Below are 24,191 nucleotides of genomic sequence, written 5' to 3' on the forward strand. Positions count from 1 at the left end.
TAATGGGGCTTTTATCATGTAAATGTCATAACAATACTAATAATTATTTGCCTTTTACACTATATGGACACTTTTAGCAATAGCACAAAGTAAGACTAGAACTGGGTATGATGGCAGAGATCCGTAATTCCAGCACTTGGGAGGCTGAGGCATTTAAGCATTCAAGGACAGCCTGTGCTATATAGCTAGTTCAAGGCTAACCTAGCTTATAGAGAGAGAGACCCTTTTTTTAAAGATTTACTTATTTATTGTGTATACAGTATTCTGCCTGCATGTGTGCCTGCACACCAGAAGAAGGGATCAGATCTCATTATAGATAGTTGTGAGCCACCATGTAGTTGCTGGGAATTGAACCCAGGATCTTTGGAAGAACAGCCAGTGTTCTTAACCTCTGAGCCATCACTCCAGCCTAGAGAGTCCCTTACTAATTTATTTATTTATTTTTTTTAAATTTTAAAGAAAAGGTAGTGTTTAAAATAAAATTTAGAGGCTGGGCATGGTGACACATGCCTTAAAGGATTAAATCCCTGCACTTAGAAGGCAGAGACAGGTTGATCTCTGTGAGTTCAAAGCCAACCTGGTCTACACAGTGAGTCCCAGGACAGCCAGGGCCACATAGAGAAAAAAAACTCTGTCTCAGAAAAACAAGAAATAGGGCTGGAGAAATGGCTCAGAGGTTAAAGAGCACTGGCTGTTCTTCCAAAATTCCTGAGTTCAATTCCCAGCAACCACATGGTGGCTCACAACCACCTACAGTGAGTCTGGTGCCCTCTTCTGGCAGGCAGAACACTGTATTTAAAAAGAAGAAGAAATGATAAGTAGAGAAAAGAGGGAGGGAGGGAGGAAGAGAGAGAGGGTGGTTGAGAGAGAGAGAGAGAACAGGTAAAGGTACTTGACACCAAGCCTGACAACCTGAGTTCTATCTTTGAGACCCACACTGTGGAAGAAAAAAACCGCTCCTACAAGTTCTCCTCTGACCTTCAAGTGCATGATGCTTCCAAACATGCTCACACATACATACAAACACCATGCACTTGCATGCAAAATAAATAAATGTAATAAAGAAAAATTTGCATAAATTCAGACAGTGGTACTAAATACATTGGTATTCACTGCATTCATCACTCCATACTGTCAGAGGCAGTGGAGATCTTGCTCAAGCAGGAAAATCAGTTTTTACCAAACTTTAATCATTGAGCAGGTTTAAAAATTATTTTTCATGTGACAAAACAGGAAACATGCATGATGTATGTGTCAGATATCAACATACAATGACTGTCTCACTGAAAAGGAGTACTATTTATTACTTGTAAGGTGAAACTGGCACTTCAAAAAATAATTTAATTTAATTTTTATTTTATGTGTATGGGTGTTTTGCCTACATATATTCTGTGTACCAGTTGCATAACTGGTGCTCTCAGAGGCCAGAAGAGGGCCTCAGATTCCTGGATTTTACAAACAGTTGTGAACTGCCATTCACAGTTCACAGTGGGTGCTGGGAATCAACCCTGGGTCTTCTGAAAGAGCAGCCAATACTGTTAACGTCAGAGCCATCTTTCCAATCCCCTATTATTTGTTTTTAATTTATATATAATAACTGTGTATATTATGTATCTTTTAAATTTATTTATTTATCTATTTATTTATTCATTTCACATCCTGATCATGGCCCCCTCCCACCTTCCCTCCCAGTCTCTCTTACTCCTGTACCCCCTTCCCTCCTCCTTAGAAAAGGGGAGCCCCTCCACCAACCCACCCCTACTTATCACATTTCATCAGAACTGAGCCCTTCCTCTCCCCCTGTGACCTGGTGAGGCAGGCACCTCCATGGGAAGTGATTCAAAAGCAGGCAACAGAATCCATATCAGAGACACCCTCCTCGTTCCCCTTTCTAAGCATCCCACATGATGCCAGAGCTACCCATCTGCCACATCTGTGCGGGGGGAGGGGCCTAGGTTTAGTCCATTCATGCGTCTTTCTCCACAAGTCCCTCTGGCCCTAGATTAGTTAGCTCTGTTGGTCTTCTTGTGGAGTTCCTGTTTCCTCCAGGTCCTTCTATCCTTCCCCACTTTTCTGCAAGACTCCTTACTTTTCACCCAAAGTTTGGCTTTGAGTCTCAGCATCTGTTTTGATCCAATGCTGAGAGGAGCCTCTCAGAGAACAGCTATGCCAGGAATCCATCAGCAAACATAGCAGAGTGTCATTAATAGGGTCAGGGCTTTCTTCCACAGGGTGGGTCTCAGGTTGGGCCACGCTTTGTTTGCATTCCCTCAGTCTCTATTTATATTTCAGCACATCTTGTAAGCAGGGTAAATTTAAACCTGGGGAGAGTAGGGCCAGGAAGATAAAGGGCCTGCAGAGAGAAGAGAAACCATGGGAGGAGACATCTCTGTGACAAACTTGAGACCTACGACAGGGCAGGCTTCTGGGAGCATATGAGAATGACTCTAGTTGAGAAGCCTAGTAGCAAGAGTCACAAAGTTTGAAGAGGATACCCTCTAATGAGACAGGACTCCTAGTGGAAAGAGGGGAACATCAACCTACCCTCAAAAACTTTTACCCAAAATTAAGTACCTTTTCATGGAACACTTTTGTTTTGTTTTGATTTTGTTTGGGGGGATATTGTTCGTTGGTTGGTTGGTTGGTTTTGGTTTGGTTGGGTTTTGGAGACATGGTTTCTCTGTGTAGCCCTGGTTGTCCTGAAACTCACTAGGCTGGCCTCAAACTTAGAGATCTGCCCACCTCTTCCTTCCAAATGCTGGGATTAAAGGCATTTGTCACCACTACCCAGCTGGAACATTATTTTTTATTCCATTTATATTAAGTTAATTTCATTTTTATAAGGAAGAGTTAAAATTTTATTAGGCTTAGTCAATATGTAAATAAATTGAATTTCTCTCCTGTGAAGAGTACACTGGGCAATGCAATATATACAACTATAAATGTAGCATAATTTTTTTTCCTGATGAGAATCCTGTTAAATAGAATGCACCAAAGACTTATGTTTTTAATTTTTTTCTGGCTGGTTTTATAATACTTTTTCTGTTTTGTGTTTTTGTTTGTTTTTCATTAATTTATTTATTCACTTTACATCAAAAGCCCCCTCCTCTCCTCCAAGTCACACCTTCACATTCCCTCCTCCTATCACCCTCCCCTTCTCCTCAGAGAAGAAGACACACACCCCCCACTCCATGATTACCAACCTGCCCTGGCACATCAAGTTGCAGCAGGACTAAGAGCATCCTACTCCACTGAGGCAGACAAGGTAGCCCAGTTAGGGTAAAGGGATCCAACTGCAGGCAACAGAGTCAGAGGCAGCTCCTGCTCCAATTGTAAGGGGACCCTTTTGAAGACCAAGCTTCACATCAGCTACATATGTGTACGGGGCCTAGGTCCAGTCCATGAATGCTCTTTGGTTTGTGGTTCAGTTTCTGTCAAGCCCAATGGGCCCATGGTAGTTTACTCTTTTAAGTCTTCTTGTGCTGTCCTTGACCCTTGGCTCCCTCTGTCCTTCCTCCGACTATTCTACAAAATTCCCTGAGCTCCACATATTATTTGGCTGTGGGTCTCTGCATGTGTTTCTATCAGCTCCTGGACAAAGCCTCTCAGAAGACAGTTATGCTAGGCTCCTGTCTACAAGCATAGCAGACTATCATTAATAGTGCAAAGGGTTAGCTCTCATCCACAGGGTGGGCCTCAAGTTGGGCCAGTCATTGGTTTCTGTTCCCTCAGTCTCTGCTCCATCTTTATCATTGGTTTCCATTCCCTCCATCTCTGCTCCATCTTTATCCCTACACTTCTTGTACGCAGGACAAATTTTGGGTCAAAGATTTTGTGGGTGGGTTGGCGTCCCCCTCCCTGCACTGGATGTCCTGCCTGGCCACTTCAGGTTCCATATACCTTGCTGCTACAATTCTCAGCTCGGGGCACACTCATAGACTCTTGGAAGCTTCCCCCATCCCAGGTCTCCTGTCTCACTTCACATAGTGCCCTCTAGGTTTATCCATGTTGTCACAAATGACAGCGTGCTATGCTTATGTGGTTGAATGTATTCCATTATATATGTGTACCATGTTTTCTTTATCAAACTGAAAATCCTTCCATACAAAAAATAAAAATCAACAGAATGAAGACACAATCTACAATTATTTGATAAGGAATTGATATCCAGAATATAGAAAGAATTCTAAATGCTAAAAACAAAGCAAAAAAAAAAAAGGAAAAAGAAAAGAAAGAAAGAAAGAAAAAACCTACAGATAACTTGATGTAAAAAATGGGCAGCAGACCTCCACAGATATTTCTCTAATATCAAAAATGTTCAACATCACTACTCACTGAAGAAATGAAATCAAAACCACCTCGCACCTGTAGAATGGACATTATCAAAAGAGCAACAGAGAGAGAGACAGAGAGACAGAAAGTAAGAGAGAGAGAGAGAAGTGCTCTGGAAAAAGAAGAGATTTTTGATAAGAAGTGAATATCGGTGCCAACTCCAAGTACACGTCAAGTGAATAAAGACTTAAACTGCTGGGACTGAACGACAGGAAACTAAATTAGCAGTCATTCTAGGAAACAAGGCTAGTGAAAGTCAGCCTGGAGTACAATGCCAAAGGGAATGGAGGCTAATGAAATGCAGGCCACTTTACATGACTGTAAAGCACAGGACACATTGCCTCCTCTCAAGCCATGCCACTTTGCCCCTTCCTTTGTGTATTTTATCATATTGCCTAATTGTAATAGGACTGCAAATAAACTCTAGGTAAAAGAAACAAAGAATTAAAAGAGTACCATGATTACCTAAATATTTACTATTCATTTGGTATTAAATTTCTTAAAGTAAAATATTAAATTCAAATATTAATGGGGAAAACAGATGGTGCTGAATATTCAAGCTCCCAGAGGAACACAATGAATCATTTCTAAAGCCGGACTGTTTCATGCTTAATCTGTTCAAGGTACAGGAACACAGTCTTTTCTCAATTATAGTTTTCTAAAATGAATATAAATGCCTCATTAGTCTGTTCCCAAAGTGGAAATGGCCCTTTGACGTTACAATAATATATGTTTGTTGGAAGAAATTTAGGCACTAACCCAGTCTAAGGAGTTATGAGATGCGGAGAAATGAGATGCGGAGTTTCCATTTTGCAAGATTAAAAATGTCCTATCAGGGAGATGAGTTGCAGCTCAGTGGCAAGGTACTTGTTTAATATGTTCAAGGCCACTAGCACTGAGAACACAATAAAAGCAATGCTCTGTGAGATGGATGATGTGATGGTTACATGACTATGGAAATAAACGACTATGGAAATTTAATGTCACTGAGCTAGGCACTTACAATGAATAAAATGATAAAGTTTTATAGTGCATATTTTATCATAATTTTTTAAACATTTATTTAAAAAGGACCAACAGTTTAGAAACTAAAGCACCGGGGTCATAAGTTTGAGGTCACTATAGGCTATATACCAAGACCTTGGAGGGGGGAAGGAGGAAAGGAGGGAGGAAAACAGACAAACAGACACACTGGGGGGACAGAGAAAGAGACACGAGACAAAGAGAGAAATATCACCTCTGATCCTACTGCATATGTTAGCATGTAGAATCTGTCTGTCCATCCATTCATTCATTCATTCATTTATTTATTCAACAGGTATTTATCAAATGCCAGCAATAATGCAAATCATGCCTTAGTGCTAAGAAAACAACAACAACAACAAAAGCTCTTTTGGTGCTAGTTTCTGTTTTTAAAGATTTCATTTCTTTTTATTTATGTGTGTGAATATATGCATGTGGAACTCCCTGTCACTTGTGTGTGGGTGCCCATGGAGAAAAGAGAAAAGTGTCAGGTCCCCCGGAGCTGGAGTAACAGGTGTTTATTTTTTTATTAAATTTTTATTTTTATATTAATTACAGTTTATTCACTTTGTATCCCAGCTGTAGCCCCCTCCCTCATCCCCTCCCAATCCTATCCTCCCTCCCTCATCTCCCCCTGTGCCCCTCTCCAAGTCCATGGATAGGGGAGGTCTTCCTCCCCTTCCATCTGACCTTAGCTTATCAGGTCTCATCAGGATTGACTGCATTGTCCTCCTCTGTGGCCTGGCAAGGCTGCTCCCCCATTAGGGGGAAGCAGTCAAAGAGCTAGCCACTGAGTTCATGTCATAGACAGCCCCTGTTCCCCTTACTAGGGAACCTACATGGTTACTGAGCTGCCATGGGCTACATCTGATCAGGGATTCTAGGTTATATCCATGAATGGTCCTTGGTTGGAGTATCAGTCTCAAAAAAGACCCCTGGGTCCAGATATTTTGGTTCTGTTGCTCTCCTTGTGGAGCTCTTGTCCCCTCCACATCTTACTAACCCCCCCTTCTTTCCTAAGATTCCCTGCACTCTGCCCAAAGTTTGTTTGAGTCTCAGTATCTGCTTTGATACACTGCTAGGTAGAGTCTTTCAGAAGCTCTCTGTGATAGGCTCCTGTCCTGTTTCCTGCTTTCTCTTTCTTCCAATGTCCGTCCCATCTGCCTTTCTGAGTGAGAATTGATCATCTTACCCAGGGTCCTCTTTCTAGCTCAGCTTCTTTAGCTGTGCATATTTTTGTAGGTTTACCCTATATTATATGTCTAGTATCCTCTTATAAGTGGTAACAGGTGGTTTTGAGCAGCAATGTCGGTGTTATGAATTGAACGTGGATCTTCTGTAAAAGATGCTCTTAACAGATGAGCCATCTCTCCAGCCTCTGGAACTAAGTTTAATGGGAGAAACAGAGCATACATAAATTAATAGACAAATATGAAATATTTCAAATACTAATCAGTGACATAGAAAAATAAGACAGAAAAGAGATGTAATAGGATGGGAAGGATGTATTTTGTGAGGGTGGATGCTGGGGATTAAGTGAAGTACCTCAACTACTCTAGAGAAGTAATATAACACTAAGTTTTATGTCCTCAGCCCAAAAGTCCTCCATATTTGTGGGCTTCAGATCTGCGGCTTCAAACAACCATAGATCAAAAATAGTTCCAAAATATTGCATCTAGCTTGGCATGATGATTTACATGCATGTCATTCCAGCCCTTGTTAACTAAGTCAAGAGGATTACAGCTTTATAGGCCATTCTGAACTACATAGAGAAACCCTGTCACAAAAATAAAATGAGAAACAAAATGGGGAGCACACTCCATTGCTACAAAAAAAAAAAAAAAAACAAACAAAAAAACAAAAAACAAAAAACAGTAGTTCTTCTATTGTTACTTTCTAATCAATATGTGATAATTACTCTTCAACTAGCAGTTATTACACTAAGTCATTCAGAGGCGATTTTAAAGTACACAAGAGGGTGTTTATACTTATATGCAGACACTGTGTCTCGAGACATCCGAGGATTTGGGTGTTCTTAGAGAGTTGTCCAACCAGCCCAGTGCATACTAAGGGATGACAGAATGAGGAAGAATTCACTGATAAATAAGCATTTGGACACTGGTCTGAACAAAAAGAGAGAGCAGACCATGAAAACATGTGGAAGAATAGTTTTAAGCAGGAAAAGAAAGCAATATGACTTGGGTTTAAAAGGATCCCTCTGGCTACTGTATTGGGATTAGACTAAAGGTGGTCAAGGAAAGAAACAGGGCAAAAGTAAGAAGCTATGACAATAACACAGGTAGAAAATGGTGATTACTGAAACCTGGGGAGTGGCCGTCAAGATGTTGTACATATATTGAAGGTGGAGCCAACAGAATTTTCTCACGTGTTGTGTTTAGACAAAGATTGACTTTGTGTTGACAAGGTTTGGGTGTATCCTTCTTATACAACTTATGAGTTCTCTATTAAATAGACTACAAAATTGAGTGCAAAGGTGAGTATTTGGACTGAATAGCTGAGCGGCACAATACTTGGGTAACACATATAAGACCCTCAGTTTGATTCTCAGCACTAGAAAAAAAAAGTTGGGGGATACTGATAGAAAAAAGTTGGGGGATACTGATAGAAAAAAGTTGGGGGATACTGATAGAAAAAAGTTGGGGGATACTGATAGAAAAAAGAAAAACACAGTATAGTTATAAAAGCTTCAAATATGGCTAGAGACATGGCTCAGTGGTTAAGAGAAAACTCTGTTCTTAGATTTAGCTGGGCACAATGCTACACTCCTGTAATGCCAGCACTCAGGGAATCAGAAGCAGGAGGATCTCTGTGAGTCTGAGGCCAGCCTGATCTACAAAGCGAGTCCAGGACAGCCAAGGCTACAAAGAGAAATCCTGTCTTGAAAAACCAAAAAGGAAGGAAGGAAGGAAGGAAGGAAGGAAGGAAGGAAGGAAGGAAGGAAGGAAGGAAGGAAGGAAGGAAGGAAGGAAGGAAGGAAGGAAGGGGGAAAGAAGGAAGGAAGGACCTGAGTTCAGTTTCTAGCACCCATGTTAGGTGGCTTACAACCATTTGTTAACTCTAACACTGAAAGATCCAAAACTCTCTTTTAGCCTCTGTAGGCACCCTACAAGGGTTAGCTAATCTGGGTGGTGGTGGTGCACAACTTTAATCCCTGCACTCAGGAAGCAGCACAGTCAGATCTCTGTGAATTTGAGGCCAGCCTGGTCTACAGAGTGAGTTCCAGGTCAGCCAAAGCTACACATAGAGAGAAGAACAAAACAAACAAAAAAGCCTATAACTACTACAAATATCAGAAAATCTTGAAAAATGACCTAACAGTCCTGTCCTGGGACACCCAAAACATAACATTTCTATGTTTTTGGATGCATGCTAGTTGTTTCTCTGGCCATATGATGACTTTCTAATGTGTCTAAATAAAAAGAATACAAATTTCATTCTACTTTTCTTCTGTTATAATTTACCAAAGTTTGCACAAATAATACTTTCTTTTTCATTATGATGAAGTTTTTAATTAATGTTTTAATAATATAACAAGTTTTGACAGGCTTTTCATATTGTTTGCATATTTGGCTTTTTTACTCTAATATTTATATTTTGGTTCATCAATAATTCTGAAAAACAAAATACAAAATTGATCTGAAAATAAGACATATACAAATAAGCTGGATGTATTTATGATACTGTATTACATAAAGTTATGCAATAATATAATAAAATTCCTATTAGTAATTCTTACAATGAGTTAATAACACAATTTTTGTCTTTTTGTACCTTTAGTATTTGTTTTTTTAGACTATTTCTCTGTGTCCGTGATAATTTCATCTACCATTTAACTAGAAGCTGCCAGATTTCATCAGAATAAGATGAGTCAGATACACTAAACTATAACCTAGTATGCTCAAATGCATAAAACATGCAAATTCACAGCCAGGCAAAAATTACCATTTGTAGAACTCTTTCTGGCTTGGATCTGTAAAGAAAGGTCTCTAATAAATTGTAATTTTTAAATTTCCTAGAAAAACAGTGCAGTCATGAAAAACTTCACCGAAGTTTTAGGGTTTTTTGTTTTTGTTTTTGTTTTGTTTTGTTTTGTTTTTCAAGACAATGTTTCTCTGTGTAGACTTGGCTGTTCTGGACTCACTTTGTAGACCAGGCTAGCCTCAAACTCACAGAGATCTGCCTGCCTCTGTCTCCCTGAATGCTGGGATTACAAATGTGCACCACTACTGCCCAGCTGTATGGAGGTTTTTAAAATAAAAGAACTATCATATGAGCCAGTAATCTAACTTCTATGTATTTATCCAAAACAACTGACATTAATTTCTGAAAACAATATTTGATCTCACATATTCATTTCAGTATCATCCATAACAGCTAAAATATGGAAACAATTATAGTTAAACAGATTAAGAAAGGGTGTTGCACTATGTGGTGGAATGTTATCCAGTATTGAAGATGATATCCCCACACAGGTGACAACATGGATAAACCTGGGCATAATGATAACTGAAACAAACCGGCCATGTAAGGAGAAATAGTACAGGATTCCACTTATACATGGAGTCTAAACTAGTAAAAATGCATAGAGCAAGGACTAGAATAATGGATGCTGGGACCTAAAAAGGGTGGATGCCAGGGACTACAGGGCAGAGAACTTGGGGAGACACTGTTCAATGGTGATAAAGTTACAGCTATGCGGTATCTCTGAGTTATAGATATTTGCTATATAACCCTGTATCTGAATACAATACTATACTATTTGCTTAATATTGGTTAAGAGGGTACATCTCATAGTCAGAAAACTTTCATTCTTTTAGGCAGCACTGAATTCTTCATTTAGACTTTTACATGCCCCAGTGAATAATTTTCCACAGACTGGTTTCTAGCTCTGTTGATTCTAGGCCTTATATCTCTTCAATTACACATTGGAAAATACTGGCTGCTATACGCTTGTTAGATGAAGATATGATCTTTCACCTTGCAACATTAGTCAGTACACTGAGAAGTAGGATTACCCCTGGAAGCCATTTCCATGCTAAAGTGGCTGACCATGACACGAAAGTAACTGCCAGTAATGTGAATGTATTTCATTAAATCCCTCATAAATGAAAATCCAATTCAATTTCTCTTCTGTATGGCCACAAAAATGTCCATAGCCACTGCTGGGTGTACTGAACACACCACGTTGGTGTGTACTGAACACAACGACAGCCACTTCCATGCCAAACTCACCCTGAGAATGAGCAATGGAAAAGCTGGAATGAAGATTAAATAATTGACTAATTTTATTTTGCTTTGATTAATTTTTTAATCTTTTTTTGTTTTTTGAGAAGAGGTCTCAAATAGTCTCAAACTTGCTTTGTAGCTGAGGGTGACTTTGGAGTCCTAGTGTTCCCGAGTCCTGAGGTTACATGCATGCACCACTACATCTGTTGGACTCATGTCAAATGAATTATTTTTGCAAATTTTACAAAAGCACACAGCCGTATTAGTGCACTATCAGGGCCTTGTAAGGAGCTGCTGCAAGTAAAGAGCTGTGGCATTTAAATGCATTAGCTTCACAGTACATCTGGTACTAGATGTGGAGTATGAGAGAAGAGAACAAGGTGGTGGTATCTTCAACAATAATCCTAGCCAGATATGATGCTTATGAACCACACCAATAACCAGCTCTACATAATAATCCTAAAGGTGCAATAGTGGCACTCATGTTTTAGCAGTAACCAATAGCTGTCAGACTAGATTTAACATGTGACCAACAGGAAGGAAATCATAGCTGGTCATAGAAATATAGCCAACTACCTAGGGCTAGTGAGGTCATATATCTTAGAGGAGAACCTACCACTACCACTTTACTACATCAGGATAACTCTTAACTACATTCTAAATACTCATCCTCATGCCCACAAATAAGTATCTCTTACCCTTCATCTTTGCAGAAGACAGAGACCAATTTTGAAAGACCCCTCCTCTCCTCCCAGTCCCACCCTTCTGCCCTCTTCCCCCTTTTCTCCCTCACCTTCTCCTCACAAAAGGGGAGTCCCCTCCTCATACCAACCCACCTCACAGCTATGGTAAAGTGATCCACAAGCAGGTTACAGAGTCCATATCAGAGACAGTCCCTGCTCCACTTACTAGGGAACCCACATGAAGACAAAGTTGCCCATTAGTTACATATTTGTAGGTTCAGTCCATGCCTGTTCTTTGGTGCTTCAGTCTCTGTAAGCCCCCGTGGACCTAAGTTAGTAGACTCTGTTGGTCTTCTTGTGGAGTTCTTGTCCCTAGCATAACTGTCCTCTAAAAGGCTACACCCTAGCTCTGAAAGGCTAGAAAATCGAAACAGATGCTGAGATCCACAGCCAAACATTACATGGAGCTTGGGGGGTCTTGTAGAAGAGTAGGAGGGAAAAAGTAATTCTTGTTTTTTTAAAGGTAAATTCAGTATTGGTTTATTCAAACGCTTTATCCTAAAACAACCATTTTGGCGGCTCATTTTTAGTAAAAATTTAATTCTTAAGAAAAAAAAGTCTTCACAATCAAAATCAGATATCAGTTTAGGAAGTCAAAAACTGAAGGTAGGAGCTGGGTGGTGGTGGCACATGCCTTTGATCCTAGCACTCAGGAGGAAGAGGCAGGCAGATCTGGGAGTTTGAGGCCAGCCTGGTCTACAAAGTGAGTTACAGGACAGCCAGGGCTGCACAGAGAAACACTGTCTATAAAAACAAAACAAACAAACAACTTAAGATTGCTACTGGTTTAGGAATAGCTACTCAGACCACTGAGACAACAGACTGAACTCAATGGATGTTTATTGAACGCTAAACAAGAATTTACCAGCCAGGGCTATAACCTGGACTGGAGAGCCAGACTATGATGTTGGTCTGCTCCTAGGGCGGGTTTTTTTATTAAAAAAAAAAAAAAACTGTAGCCAGGTAACAAAACTGTAACCAGGTGCAGGAAACAATTTATAACCAGGTAACAGCCAGGTAACAAAAACACAACCAGGTATCCAGGTGTACGAAGCAACATTATATCATTTGTATAGCTAGAGAAAGGGTTTCTAACTGACCTTTAATTTGATTGGGTGTGCAGTTGGAGGACTTCATGGAGTGTCCAGGTAACAAAGCATACAAAGTTTGAGAAATGAAACCAGAGACATAATCAAAATGGAGACTTGGAGGCAAAATGACTTGTGATATGCTAAAGGCTACAGCAGGTGTTAACAGAAGAACAGTAGTTAGGCTAAGAACTAAAATAGACATCAACAGAGGGGCTATAGAATTTAAGCAGGTTATAATAGATAGGGACTGGAGAGATTGTTCTGCAGGTAAGGGCACTGACTGTTCTTTTCAATCACTGTTCTTCCAAAAGGCCAAGGTTCAATACCCAGCACTTACATAAAACTGTGTGTAACTCCATTTCCAGGGATCCAACTTTACTCTGGCCTCCAGGGGCACTGTACACACTGGGTACAGAGACATGCACATGGGCAAAACACCAATAAACAGGAATAAAAATAAATCTTAAAAAAAAACTTAAGGTATTGTTAGACACCTAACAAGAAATATTAGTTGATAGCTGACTAGGAGTCTGGAGTCCAAGAAGGAAGCTGATTAAAGGAAAAAATTAGGAAGACTACAGATGGTAAACTGCTTTTGAAACCATGACGTTAGATATGATAGAGTTGAGTGTTGTGGCACACACCTGTAAATCTAACATTGCCGTAGCTAAAGCAGGAGAGGCAGAGCCTGAGCTATATAGTGAGACTCTCAGAAAGGGTGAGGCCAAGGAGATAACTAAATTGACAGAGCATCTGCACACAAGGTTCTGAGTTCAATCCATCCCCAGTGCCTGCTACAAAAAGCAAGACTGTATAATCTGTCTACAGCCTATAATCCTAGTGCTAGGGAGGCAGAGACAGGAAGAGCCATGGGGCTTGCTGGCCAGTCAGCAAGCTCCGGGTTCCGTGTTAGACCCTGCCTCTGGAAAAAAAAATGGATAACAATTTTAAAAGACGCCAGTCTCAACCTCTGGCCTCCACATCATTACTTGTGTATGGACACACACACACATGCACATCTATATGCTCAGGACAACTTAAATATACATATAAGGGCACAAGGAAGAGAAAACAAGTGGGTCAGGACAGAGCTCTTGAGAAATCCCATTAGAGGAATTGGAAATCGAGGTAAAGAAGCTCAAGAAGTGATGAAGTCAAAGGAGCCAGGAGGGTACAGGTGTCCTTCCAGCCATGTAAAAAGGTGTCCGAGAGGAAGGCATGATCAGCTATTGAGTAACATGAGGACAGAGAGTTGAGCACCAGTTGAGCACATCAACTAATGTGCTGATCAAGGAAAATAAAGAATGAAACTGTAGAACACGATCATATTTCGTGGTTGGGAACCTACTTTTCTCCCTTGAACTTCTTCCCTACATAAATTTATTTTAGCTTGTTGAATGTAAGTGGCTCCATAATATAACTACCCAGTCACCAATTTTTAGTACTGGGACTAGACTGACAGCTTTCTACATGTTGGGCAAATCCAGTACCAATTAGCTATAGTCTCAAGCCCCACATTGAGGGCCTTTTTGATGCACACTTGAGCTGTTGTGATGGAGATCTACAAACACACTTTTTGTGCAAAACACACATTAGGTTTCTGAATTATTGAAGTGCTAAATAAAGGCTATGGGGGTTTTCAATTTTGATGGAACTTGCCATATAGCTTTCTATTTATTATCTCGTTGATAATATATAAAAATGCCTCTCTCCTGTCCTCCACCCCCAATCTTCGAAGCACTGAATAGCAACATTTTTAAATCCTTACCAATTGATAGATTTTAAACCAGTTACTTAATTTGTATCACTTTTATCACTGAAAGTGATCAGAACAGCTTTTCATGTTTGTTTCCATTTGTATTTATTCTTTTGTATGACAACTGGGTTGTTTGCCAAGTTTTCCATTTTAAGATGTGCCTTCCTTTTATTTTAATCAATTCGTTAGAATCATGCTATGTAAGTTGTAAATCTTTTCTCTGTATGTATTGTTTGGCTTTCAACATTAATTATGGAATTTTTAATAGACATTTTTAAGGATGTGATCTATGTTTTCATTACTCCCTTTTAATGACTTCTGCCTTTAATGTCCCAATTGATTGTTTTTTAACAAGCGCTACAGAAATGAATTTTAAGATTATTAACTCAAGGCTTAGAGAGAACACGTTTTCTTTTCACAGCTAATCAGGCATCTGCAGTGGGGACAAAATTGCTTTTCTCCACCCCCAACTTTATATTATTATTGGCAAAAGCCATTACCTAATTGCAACTTCTGTGTATTCAATGAATACTTCTGTGTATTTGGCCTGAAAATGCCCAGGGACTAATGTGTCCTCTCTAAGGAAAATGACTACAAACATGAGTAAGGCAGCCTAATGTGAGATTTTGTATGTCATTTACAAAATATAACATTTTTAGCATATGAAGTACATGAATGTATGGCAGCACAATTGCTTTCAATGTATTTTGGTTGGGTCCACTAAAAAAGCAGTGCAGAAATAAAGCAATGCCATTCCAAAGCACTTTTGAGTCATGAGTTCTTTGGAAGCTCTTTAGGTAAGATGTTTCTTCCTTGCTTGAGTCACTGGGAATCCATGAAAGGAAGTGAATTCCACAGTATTTGTGTACTGAAAGTTGAATTTTCTTTTCATCTTAAAGTTCACAAACTTTCCATTACCTGCATTCCATCATTCCTCATCAACTAATATTTAACCTTTCTTGTTCTCCTTTCTACTTGTTATACTACACCCACATGTATATTTGTCTACATGTGTGCGTATGTATGTGTGAGTGTACCAGATCTCCATATGAGGGAGAACATGTGGATTTTCCCCTTGATACTTGAGTCATGAAAGAAGATATAAAGTTTTTTTAGTTTAGTTTTGTTTTGTTTTTATTTTTGTTTTGTTTGTTTGTTTGTTTGTTTAGTTTTAACTCTATTGTGGACTTTGGGGTGTTTGTGATGGATAAGTGCACAAAAAATGTGTTTGATAGTGCAAGTCTATTATGAAGTCTCAGAGCTGCAGAATGGCTATTCTCACTGTATAGAAAAGTCATTGAGATGTTTAAAACTTAAGTCACTGTGTAATATTTTTATTTCCAAGTTCTTTATAATAAAATTTTAATAAATAAAAATAATAGTATGCACAAGAGAATTTTTCTATGAACTGAATATAATTTTTTTAATCATTAAGATTTCAATTCAAAAAATGTTGTCAATTATTGCAATGTAGTCTCAGTCTTTGTTTTCGCAAAGGAGTTCAGGTGTTTAATACATAAATTATGAAACCAGTAAGTGTCCAAAAAAAAAAAAAAAAACAAAACAGGAAAATCAAATAGATTGTCCAGCTCTCAATTACTACTGTTGGTATAATATTCTTGTGGAATGTATATAATTTACCCTTGTGTTCATTCAAATGCTGATTTCTCTACCCCACTATCTGGTTTCAATCTGGACACTGCATTGTGATGTTTATTCCAAGCATCACCTGTCTCAGGTTTGTGTAAACATGACACCATTTGTTCTCTGTATTGTCAATAAAACAACCAGCCAACACTGTGCAGTGGAGAGAATAGGGTGGGACATCCTGGTCCAGAAGGAAGAGAAGGAAGTGAGTGGGAGGGAGGAAGGAGATCAGGAGGAGAGCTCTTGAAATCATGAGGAGAAATGAACCAGACCTAACATACGATTAAAAGCAAGTATAATGGGTAAAATCTGAATGGTAGGAAACTGCAGACTTGAAGATTTAGGATGGAACAATCATTGCCCAGCATTGTGCTCTAGGTTAACTAAATACATCCTAGTCTCTGTGTAGTGATTTGGGTATATAGCTAGTTTAGGAATAACCGCTGCTTAACTAAAAGATAAATCAATAATAAATATTAATAACCTACAACATACTACACAAAATCTTATGATTTAAAGAAATGTTTTTAAAATACCACAATGCTAAAACAGTAGCAGTGAGATGTCTCAATGTGTAAGTGTGCTTACTATGACTTGAGTTCAGTCTCCAAGGACCCACATGGTAGAAGGAGGAAACTAACTCCCACAAATTGTCTTCTGGACCTTCATATGTACACTATGGCACATGAGCATGTGTGTGTACACACCACAGAGAGAGAGGGAGAGAGAGAAATATAAATATATATATATTTTTTTAATTCAGAAGCACTTCAAACATTCTTGGTAGAGAAGCAAAACAATCTGAACCACTAGAATTGTTTCCTTTATCCTTAATATCAGAAATGGAAAGTTATGAAATTATTATACATAAAACTGATAGCCAGCCAGAATTTATAACAAAACAAATTATCCCATTCATAAAAAACAACAAGCATCTAGATCAAAATAAGAAATGTACTTGGGAATGTAGAGGAATTTTAATTCTTGCTCTGGCAAGAGATCACATCCAAAGATTTTCTGTCTGTGTGATCTGGCTAGAATACAAACATACCTTTAATCCAGGAGACAGAGGTAAGCAGATATGAGTTTAAGGCCAGCCTGGTATAGAGCAAGTTTTAGGTAAAGAAAAGTTTAGGTCCAGGAATGGTGGTGCATGCCTTTAATCCCAAACAATGAAAGTAAAGTTAGTGTATTTGATATATAATGTATCATTTTATGATAATTATGTCAAGTTCCTCATCTCACCCTTCAGATAATTTCTGAAAATTGGTTGGGCTTGTGTTGGATTTATATATCAATTTGTGGAAACTAACCTCATTATCACATTGAATCTTTCTATTTAAGACTATTCCAGGCCATTTCCTGCATGACCCTTCATCAAGGCAAGAAATGTATGGGTTAGTGGTGTTGCTTTGTCAATATAGGTCTCACGTTGGTTCATACAAGCGTGTAAACATTGTATACTAACCACAGTAAGATATTTCCACCTGGTGTCAGTATGACACATTCCCCACCAAGGGCCTATGTGGCTGTCAAAATATTTTCTAATAACTGAGGCTCCACTTTAGGCTCTCCAGTTCTGAGGTGTTCTGTGGACATTTCTCTAATCTTTAGTACAAGCAAGAAGGTGTCTTCTGTAATTGACCTTAAAAAGGAGGTCATTTGGGCACACACCTTCCCACTCCATCATCCTGTAATAAACTGCACATGTGTAAGTATGATCTTGGATTCTGTGGTCTCCATTAATAACTGAACCTTGAACATTCCATTATTGATGCATTGTGAAAAAGTCACCTGTAAGAATGGAAGAATGGAATACACCATTAATGGAATACATGAGGGCTCAGTTGGTAAAGCACTTGCCATGCAAGCATGAGGACCTGGTTTGGATACCCAGAACACACACACACACACACACATGCACACACACACACCCCATACTGACACCTGCACAAACATTAAAACACATACACAAACACAGAGAGAGAGAGATGTTATTAGAAAAATAGTATATATACATGTGTCCCGATGACGTCTTCTAGAAAGTTTCCATTGTCCTCTATGCCTGTCTATAGGGTGTCTGGGGAGACTATACAACTCTTCCAACCCCTGTACACTGAATGGTTCATGTCCCTTATCCTATGCCAATTAGAGCAGAGGGGAAATACTGGCTCAAGCTAGAGGACCGAGAGTCTTTTCCCTTCTGAAGTATTGGCATCATGGAGGGAAGAAACTTAGAACTTTAGTGGATGAATTGTGATAGGGCCAGCCTCTATCAATAGGACCAAGTGGCAGAGAAATCAAACCCACAAAGAGGAATGAAGCCAGTTCTCAGAGGCAAGACATGGAAACACTACTCTGCACTCCTGATACCACTTTCTCCTCAGATGCTAGCCTCTGTAAATTAAGCTTTGTCCTAGACCTAGAGACCCAGGGAAATACTCCACCGTCTCATAACAGCTACCCCCCCCCGTTCCCAGGAAGTTGGTTTGAGTTATTTCCTGCATTAATAGCTAACTATCCTTGACTTGCTCACCTTAAAGACACATAAATTTGGCTGTATGTAGTGGCAGTTGCCTTTAATCCCAGCAGTCAGGAGGCAGAGGCAGGTGGATCTCTGTGAGTTCAAGACCAGCTGGTCTACATAGTTTCAGGCCCGCCAGAGATACATAGAAAAAAAATGTCTCAAAACAAAATAGCAACAAAAAAGGACATACAGCTGAATACCTCTCTCACTACCTATGCAAAAAACATGTTCCAACTAGAGACAAGATTCCAGTTTAAAAGTAAATCAAAATAGTGAATAAAATAAAATAGCAAAGACTCATTCTACAATCTTAAAACCCTGGAATCTAGAATTCCAAAAGGAAGATTTTAAATATTTGGTCCTGTCCCAACCATAGATAAAGGGCTATAAGCAATTAACAGCTGCTGAGAGATTAGGATGAGCCCCTGATTAGTTATCTTATACCAAGTGGCTAGCCCTGAAAACATATACATTAAGAGCAACACTGAACAGACTCAGCAGGCTTCATTCATATATGTGTTTATAAATATATGTAACAACAGCTATAAATGAATTTGAGACTGAGTTGGGAGGAACATGGGAGGGGTAAAATGTAGGGAGAAATGGTATAATTGTATTTTTTAACTTTAAAATGATATATATATACATATATATGTATATATGTATATTATGTGTATATGCATGGCCATATACACATACATGCATATATATATGCATATATGTATGTATCCCTGGGAGAAGTTAAAACTTGACAACAGTTAAAATGCATTATAAACAAGGCTAAAAGAATTTTAATTGTGGAAATATTTATAACAAATATGAAAAGAAAACAATTGACATTAGAAAGTCCTATTGTTTGGTCCTGGTCATCTCCTAGAAACCCATAAGCTAAAGACTCAGTTACAATCTTGTGGCACTACTGGAAGCTGGTGGAACTACTATGAGGTGAGCCTAATGGGAGGAAGTTAGTTCATTCATGACATGTTCTTGAACCTGATATTGAGATTCTAGCTCTCCTCTCCTCTCCTCCCCTCCCCTCCTCTCCTCCCTCCCCCCCTCCCCTCCCTCTCATACCCCTCTCTATTTCTCTCCCTCCTTTTCTCTCTCTCTTCTTCCCCCTCTTTCCATGTCTATCTCCTTCTAGGCTAATATAAAGTAAACAGGTTTACTCCAGCATACATTCCCCACTAAAGTTTATACCTCACCATAAAACCAAAACAATAGAGCTAAAACTTCTGCAAGAATTAGGTAATCTTTCCTCCTTTTTTAAATTTAATTTAATTTTATTAATTACAGTTTATTCACTTTGTATCCCCTCCATAAGCCCCTCCCTCCTCCCTTCCTAATACCACCCTCCCTCCCCCTTCTTCACGCATGCCCCTCCCCAAGTCCACCGATAGGGGAGGTCCTCCTCTCCTTCCTTCTGATCTTAGTCTATCAGATCACATCAGGAGTGGCTGCATTGTCATCCTCTGTGGCCTGGTAAGGCTGCTCCCCCCTCAGTTTAGTGTCCAAGTGGGTTACATAGTAATGGGAAGAGGGACTGCCTCTGACATAATCTGATTGGCCTGCTCTTTAATCTTTCCTTCTTATAAGTTGATTATCTCAGCTATTTTGTCACAGTGATAAATAAGATAATATGCAAGGGACTATTACAACTCAGTTAAACAAGGACAGAAAGATTACCAAATTGGTAAAGGACAAAATTTGGTAAATCATGGAGGATAAGTTATATAGCTAGCAACTATATCTCTTCTGCTCTGGGTGTGCCTATGAGGTATGTCCAGAGAACTTGAACTGAGAAGGAAAGAAACACTCTAAATGTGGCTGGCACCATCCCATGGACTAGATTCCTGGAATGACTACAAAAAAGAATCAAGCTGAGCATCAACATTCATCTCTTTCTGCTTCCTGGCTGTGGAAGCAAAATGTGATGAGTTGCCTCACATTCCTGCTGTCATGCCTTCTCGATTACATATGATGAACTGTATACCCTCAATCAGCGAGCCCAAACCAACCCTTTATCATCATATTAGTCACTGTTGTGTTGCTATGATAAAACAATGACTAAAATCAAATTATAGAAGAGTTTATTTTCGCTTACAGTTCCAGACGGTTAGAATCCATCACGGCAGGGAGGCATGGCAGCAAACATCAGGCATAAAAGGAAGAGCAGGAAGCTGAAAGATTACATGTTTAAGCACAAAAGTGGAGAGAGAGAGAACTTGAAGTAGGCAATGGTTATGCATTCTCCAAGATCACCCCCAAGGAGATACTTCTTCCAGCAGGCTATAATGCCTCCTCAAAGAGTGCCACCACCTGGAGACCAAGTGTTCAAATGCCTGAGTCTAACAAACTATCACACTCCCTTAAGTTGCTGCTCATTAGGTATTCTGCCACAGCAATAAGTAGCTAATACAGCAGACAAATAATCTTCCACTATGGACTCAATTTCTGATATTGGGGTCTTGCTGCTACAGCCTTGGCCCTTCATATAGCATCTAGCCTGCTACCTTGCACTGCATAAGGAAAATCCAAGTGATTTGCTCTGGTCATTCTGGGAAAGTCACCATCCAAATCAGAGGTATTTGGCTCTCAGTAACAGATGCCCTAGCAGGGCTCTGATTTGCTACCACTTACAAATATTGCTCTCTGGCCAGTGTTGTGGCAGGTGTTTTTCTCAGTGGAAATCTTGCAAATAATATTTCAGACAAACAATGAACTGCTCATTAATTTACTTGATATCATCCAAGTTCTAGACCTGATGGCTCCTGAGGAAGCCAACAAAACAAAATTTCTAAATCCTCAAATGAGATAAGCAGCCCCTGGACCCTTTTACAGAGAGACTCTAGGCCTCAAAAACCTTGTTCAAGCAGCCAGTGAATTTCTTTCTTTAACATTTCATCATTGCAACAAAGGCCAAGATGAGATTCAGAAATAAAGGAGCCTATCATGGAAAGCAGGCTTATAAAGGCCCCCAAAAGGATGCTAGGCAAAACATAAAAGGTGTATGTTTACATATACATGGCTAAAAATGGGGAAAAAAATTTAGGAAGGTGTGTAATAGCACAGCAATTAAGAATAAAGACAAAAAACAAAACAAATAAACAAAAAGGAATAAGCACAACTGTGGGCACCACAATAGAGCTTCCTCAAAAACCTAAAATTAGGTCCTGGAGAGACCTCTAAGGGTTTAAGGACACTTGTTGCTCTTCCAGAGGACCCAGGTTCAGCTTTCCAGTACTACATGGTGGCTCACAATCATCTGTAACTACAGCTCAATGGGATCCACAGTCTTCTGGACACTGAGGACACCCATATATACAACACACACACACACACACACACACACACACAAATAATAAATAAATGATGAATCTTTAAAACAATAACAACAACAAGCTAAAAATAGGACAGACATGGTACCTTATGCCTTTAATCCCAGCACTCAGGGAGGCAGTGGCATGTGGATCTCTGTGAGCTCGAGGCCAGCCTGGTCCACAAAGTGAGTCCAAGACAGCCAAGGCTACACAGAGAAACCCTGTCTCACAAAATAAAGAAAAAAAGAAAACTAAAACAAAAAATATAACTGCCAGCTATACAACACCCAGATAAACACCAAAAGGAATCTATGTCAACATACCATAGATATTTGCACATCTGTTTTTATGCTACACTATTCACAATAGCCAAGCTATGGAATCAGGTTAGGTGTACAGATACACACACACAAACACACAGAGAGAATTTTATGTAATCCTAAAAAAGAGCAAAATCATGTCATTTTCAGAAAAAAATGCATAGAATTAGAGTTAATTGTATTAACTGTGATATGCCAAGCATCTATGTTTTGTTAATGGTGAGTTTTTGAAAATCATAGTAGTATGATAGTAGAGAGATGAGACATAAGAGAATTGTAGAATAGAGCAGGGAAATGCAATGCTGCTCTGTAGTAAACCAGCTCCAGGTTGTCTCATCATGGATGTCTTAGTACCTCATAGACCCATGTCTTTCTCATACTGATGAACTGTTGTCTCTAAGAGTTTTACATACCTGCTTTTATCTGTCCATTTCAAGTAAGGAAATTTTAGATACAGCACTCTAATTTCCTATTTAGCAATTTCCTTAAATGATAAAAATTAATGCATGACACAGCAGATATTTGGAAACTACGAATTACCAGAAGATTAATAACATCCACAATAATTAATGTCTCTTAGGAAAGACCATGCACATTTATCAACTAATTAGGATTATACAATCAAAGCAATAAAGTGTACTTACTTGGAGCTCATAAAATAAATAAAAAATTACAATATTTTCATTAGCATTGGCAATGTTCCTTTAAACCTCTTTGAATGATAGAAATGTATATATAAATGATAGAAATTTATATATAAATGATGGAAATTTATATATAAATTTAATTTTTTTTGGCCTTTAAGAGTTTAGCTCATTAGAAGTGTTTTCTAATATACATTGTAAGTGGGGATGCAATACTAGTGTCACAGCTCATGCTAAGGATGTGTCAGGCCTAGGTTCAGTTCATAGTCTTCAGCACCAGTAATTTTAAAACACGTGTTTGGAAATATGCTGTGATGCTTGAAGTACTATATGAAAAAAAATGACTCCAAACTCCTTTCAAATCCTGAAAAGAATGTTTGAAAATACTAGTCTCCAGATTCCTGTGAGACATGAAAATTTCTTTAAAAATTTTTAGAGGCTTTGACCAAAGAAAAATGCACAACTCTTAAATCAGGTGTGGTAAAACTATTAGCACAGCTCATAGTCTGAATCTGTTTTACCACTGTTTTGTTGGTTTTTTTTCTTGAGCTCATGAATTAAAAGTGGCATTTGTATATATACTAGTCACAATTTTCTAGAGTAACAGAACTTGTAGAATCGATCGTTCTCTAAATAGAGAAAAGATTTATTAGAATAACTTATGGGTGGTGGTTCAGCTAATTCAACAATGGCTGCCTATGAATTGAAGGTTTGAGAATCCAGTAGTTGTTTAGTCCATGAGGCTGTATGTCTCAGCTGGTCTTCAGTATATATCAGAATCCCAAAGAAGTAGGCTCTAATGCCAGTGAAGGAACTGACTTGTTAGCTAGGGTGACAGCAAGCAGCCAGAGAGCAGGCTTCTTTGTTCCACGTCCTTTATTTGTAGAATGTGAGCAGAAGATTTGGCCCAGATTAAAGGTGGATCTTCCCACATCAAAGATCTGGATTAGAAGTGGGTCTTCCCACTTCAAAAGATTTAATTAAGAAAAAATTTTTCACAGGTGTACCCAACCATTTGGGTTTTAGTTAATTTTGTATGTAGTCAAATTGACAACCAAAAATAGCCACTACAGTATATTTAATGATTCAGGGGAAAAGTAAAAAATAGATTCGCAAACATCATATGAAATTTAAAATGTAATGTCCATATATAAATAAAGTTTTATTAGAACACAGCGTCCTTCAGCATGCACAGGGGCAGCATATGTCTGCACCAATTGGGATCCTAGAACTAAAATGAGAAATGGACACATGTTCCCATCCTTAACCCAAAGCAAGCCTCTGTTGATAATCACTTGCAAATGAAAATTTAGTTTCCTCCAAGGGAGTCTCACTGGGAAAACAAACTCTTAAAGGTAGGTTCATGCCCAGGAGTAGATGGCCAACAGAAAATGAACCCAATGGCAGCTTTGGCAGTTCCTTGTCTCATAATGTCATTTCAGGAATCACCTTTTTTAATAAATAGTTTATCTGATTATTTTTGTTTTATTTTATCTATTTTTCTTTTTACCCTGCAGATCCTTTGCATGTGTATTATGGCT

At 38.9% G+C, this 24,191-nt stretch overlaps 1 protein-coding gene across 1 annotated transcript in view; it reads left to right on the forward strand.

The window, feature by feature from the left end:
- The first annotated feature begins 5,111 nt into the window (after positions 1–5,111).
- Slc25a43 (solute carrier family 25 member 43) overlaps positions 5,112–24,191 on the forward strand; it is a 66,038-nt gene continuing 46,958 nt past the window's right edge. The window contains 1 exon segment of the mRNA XM_060374658.1: positions 5,112–5,195. Coding sequence (XP_060230641.1) covers positions 5,112–5,195 — 84 coding nt within the window.

Source organism: Meriones unguiculatus, chromosome X, assembly GCF_030254825.1.
Source record: "Meriones unguiculatus strain TT.TT164.6M chromosome X, Bangor_MerUng_6.1, whole genome shotgun sequence".
Classification (NCBI taxonomy): Eukaryota; Metazoa; Chordata; class Mammalia; order Rodentia; family Muridae; genus Meriones; species Meriones unguiculatus.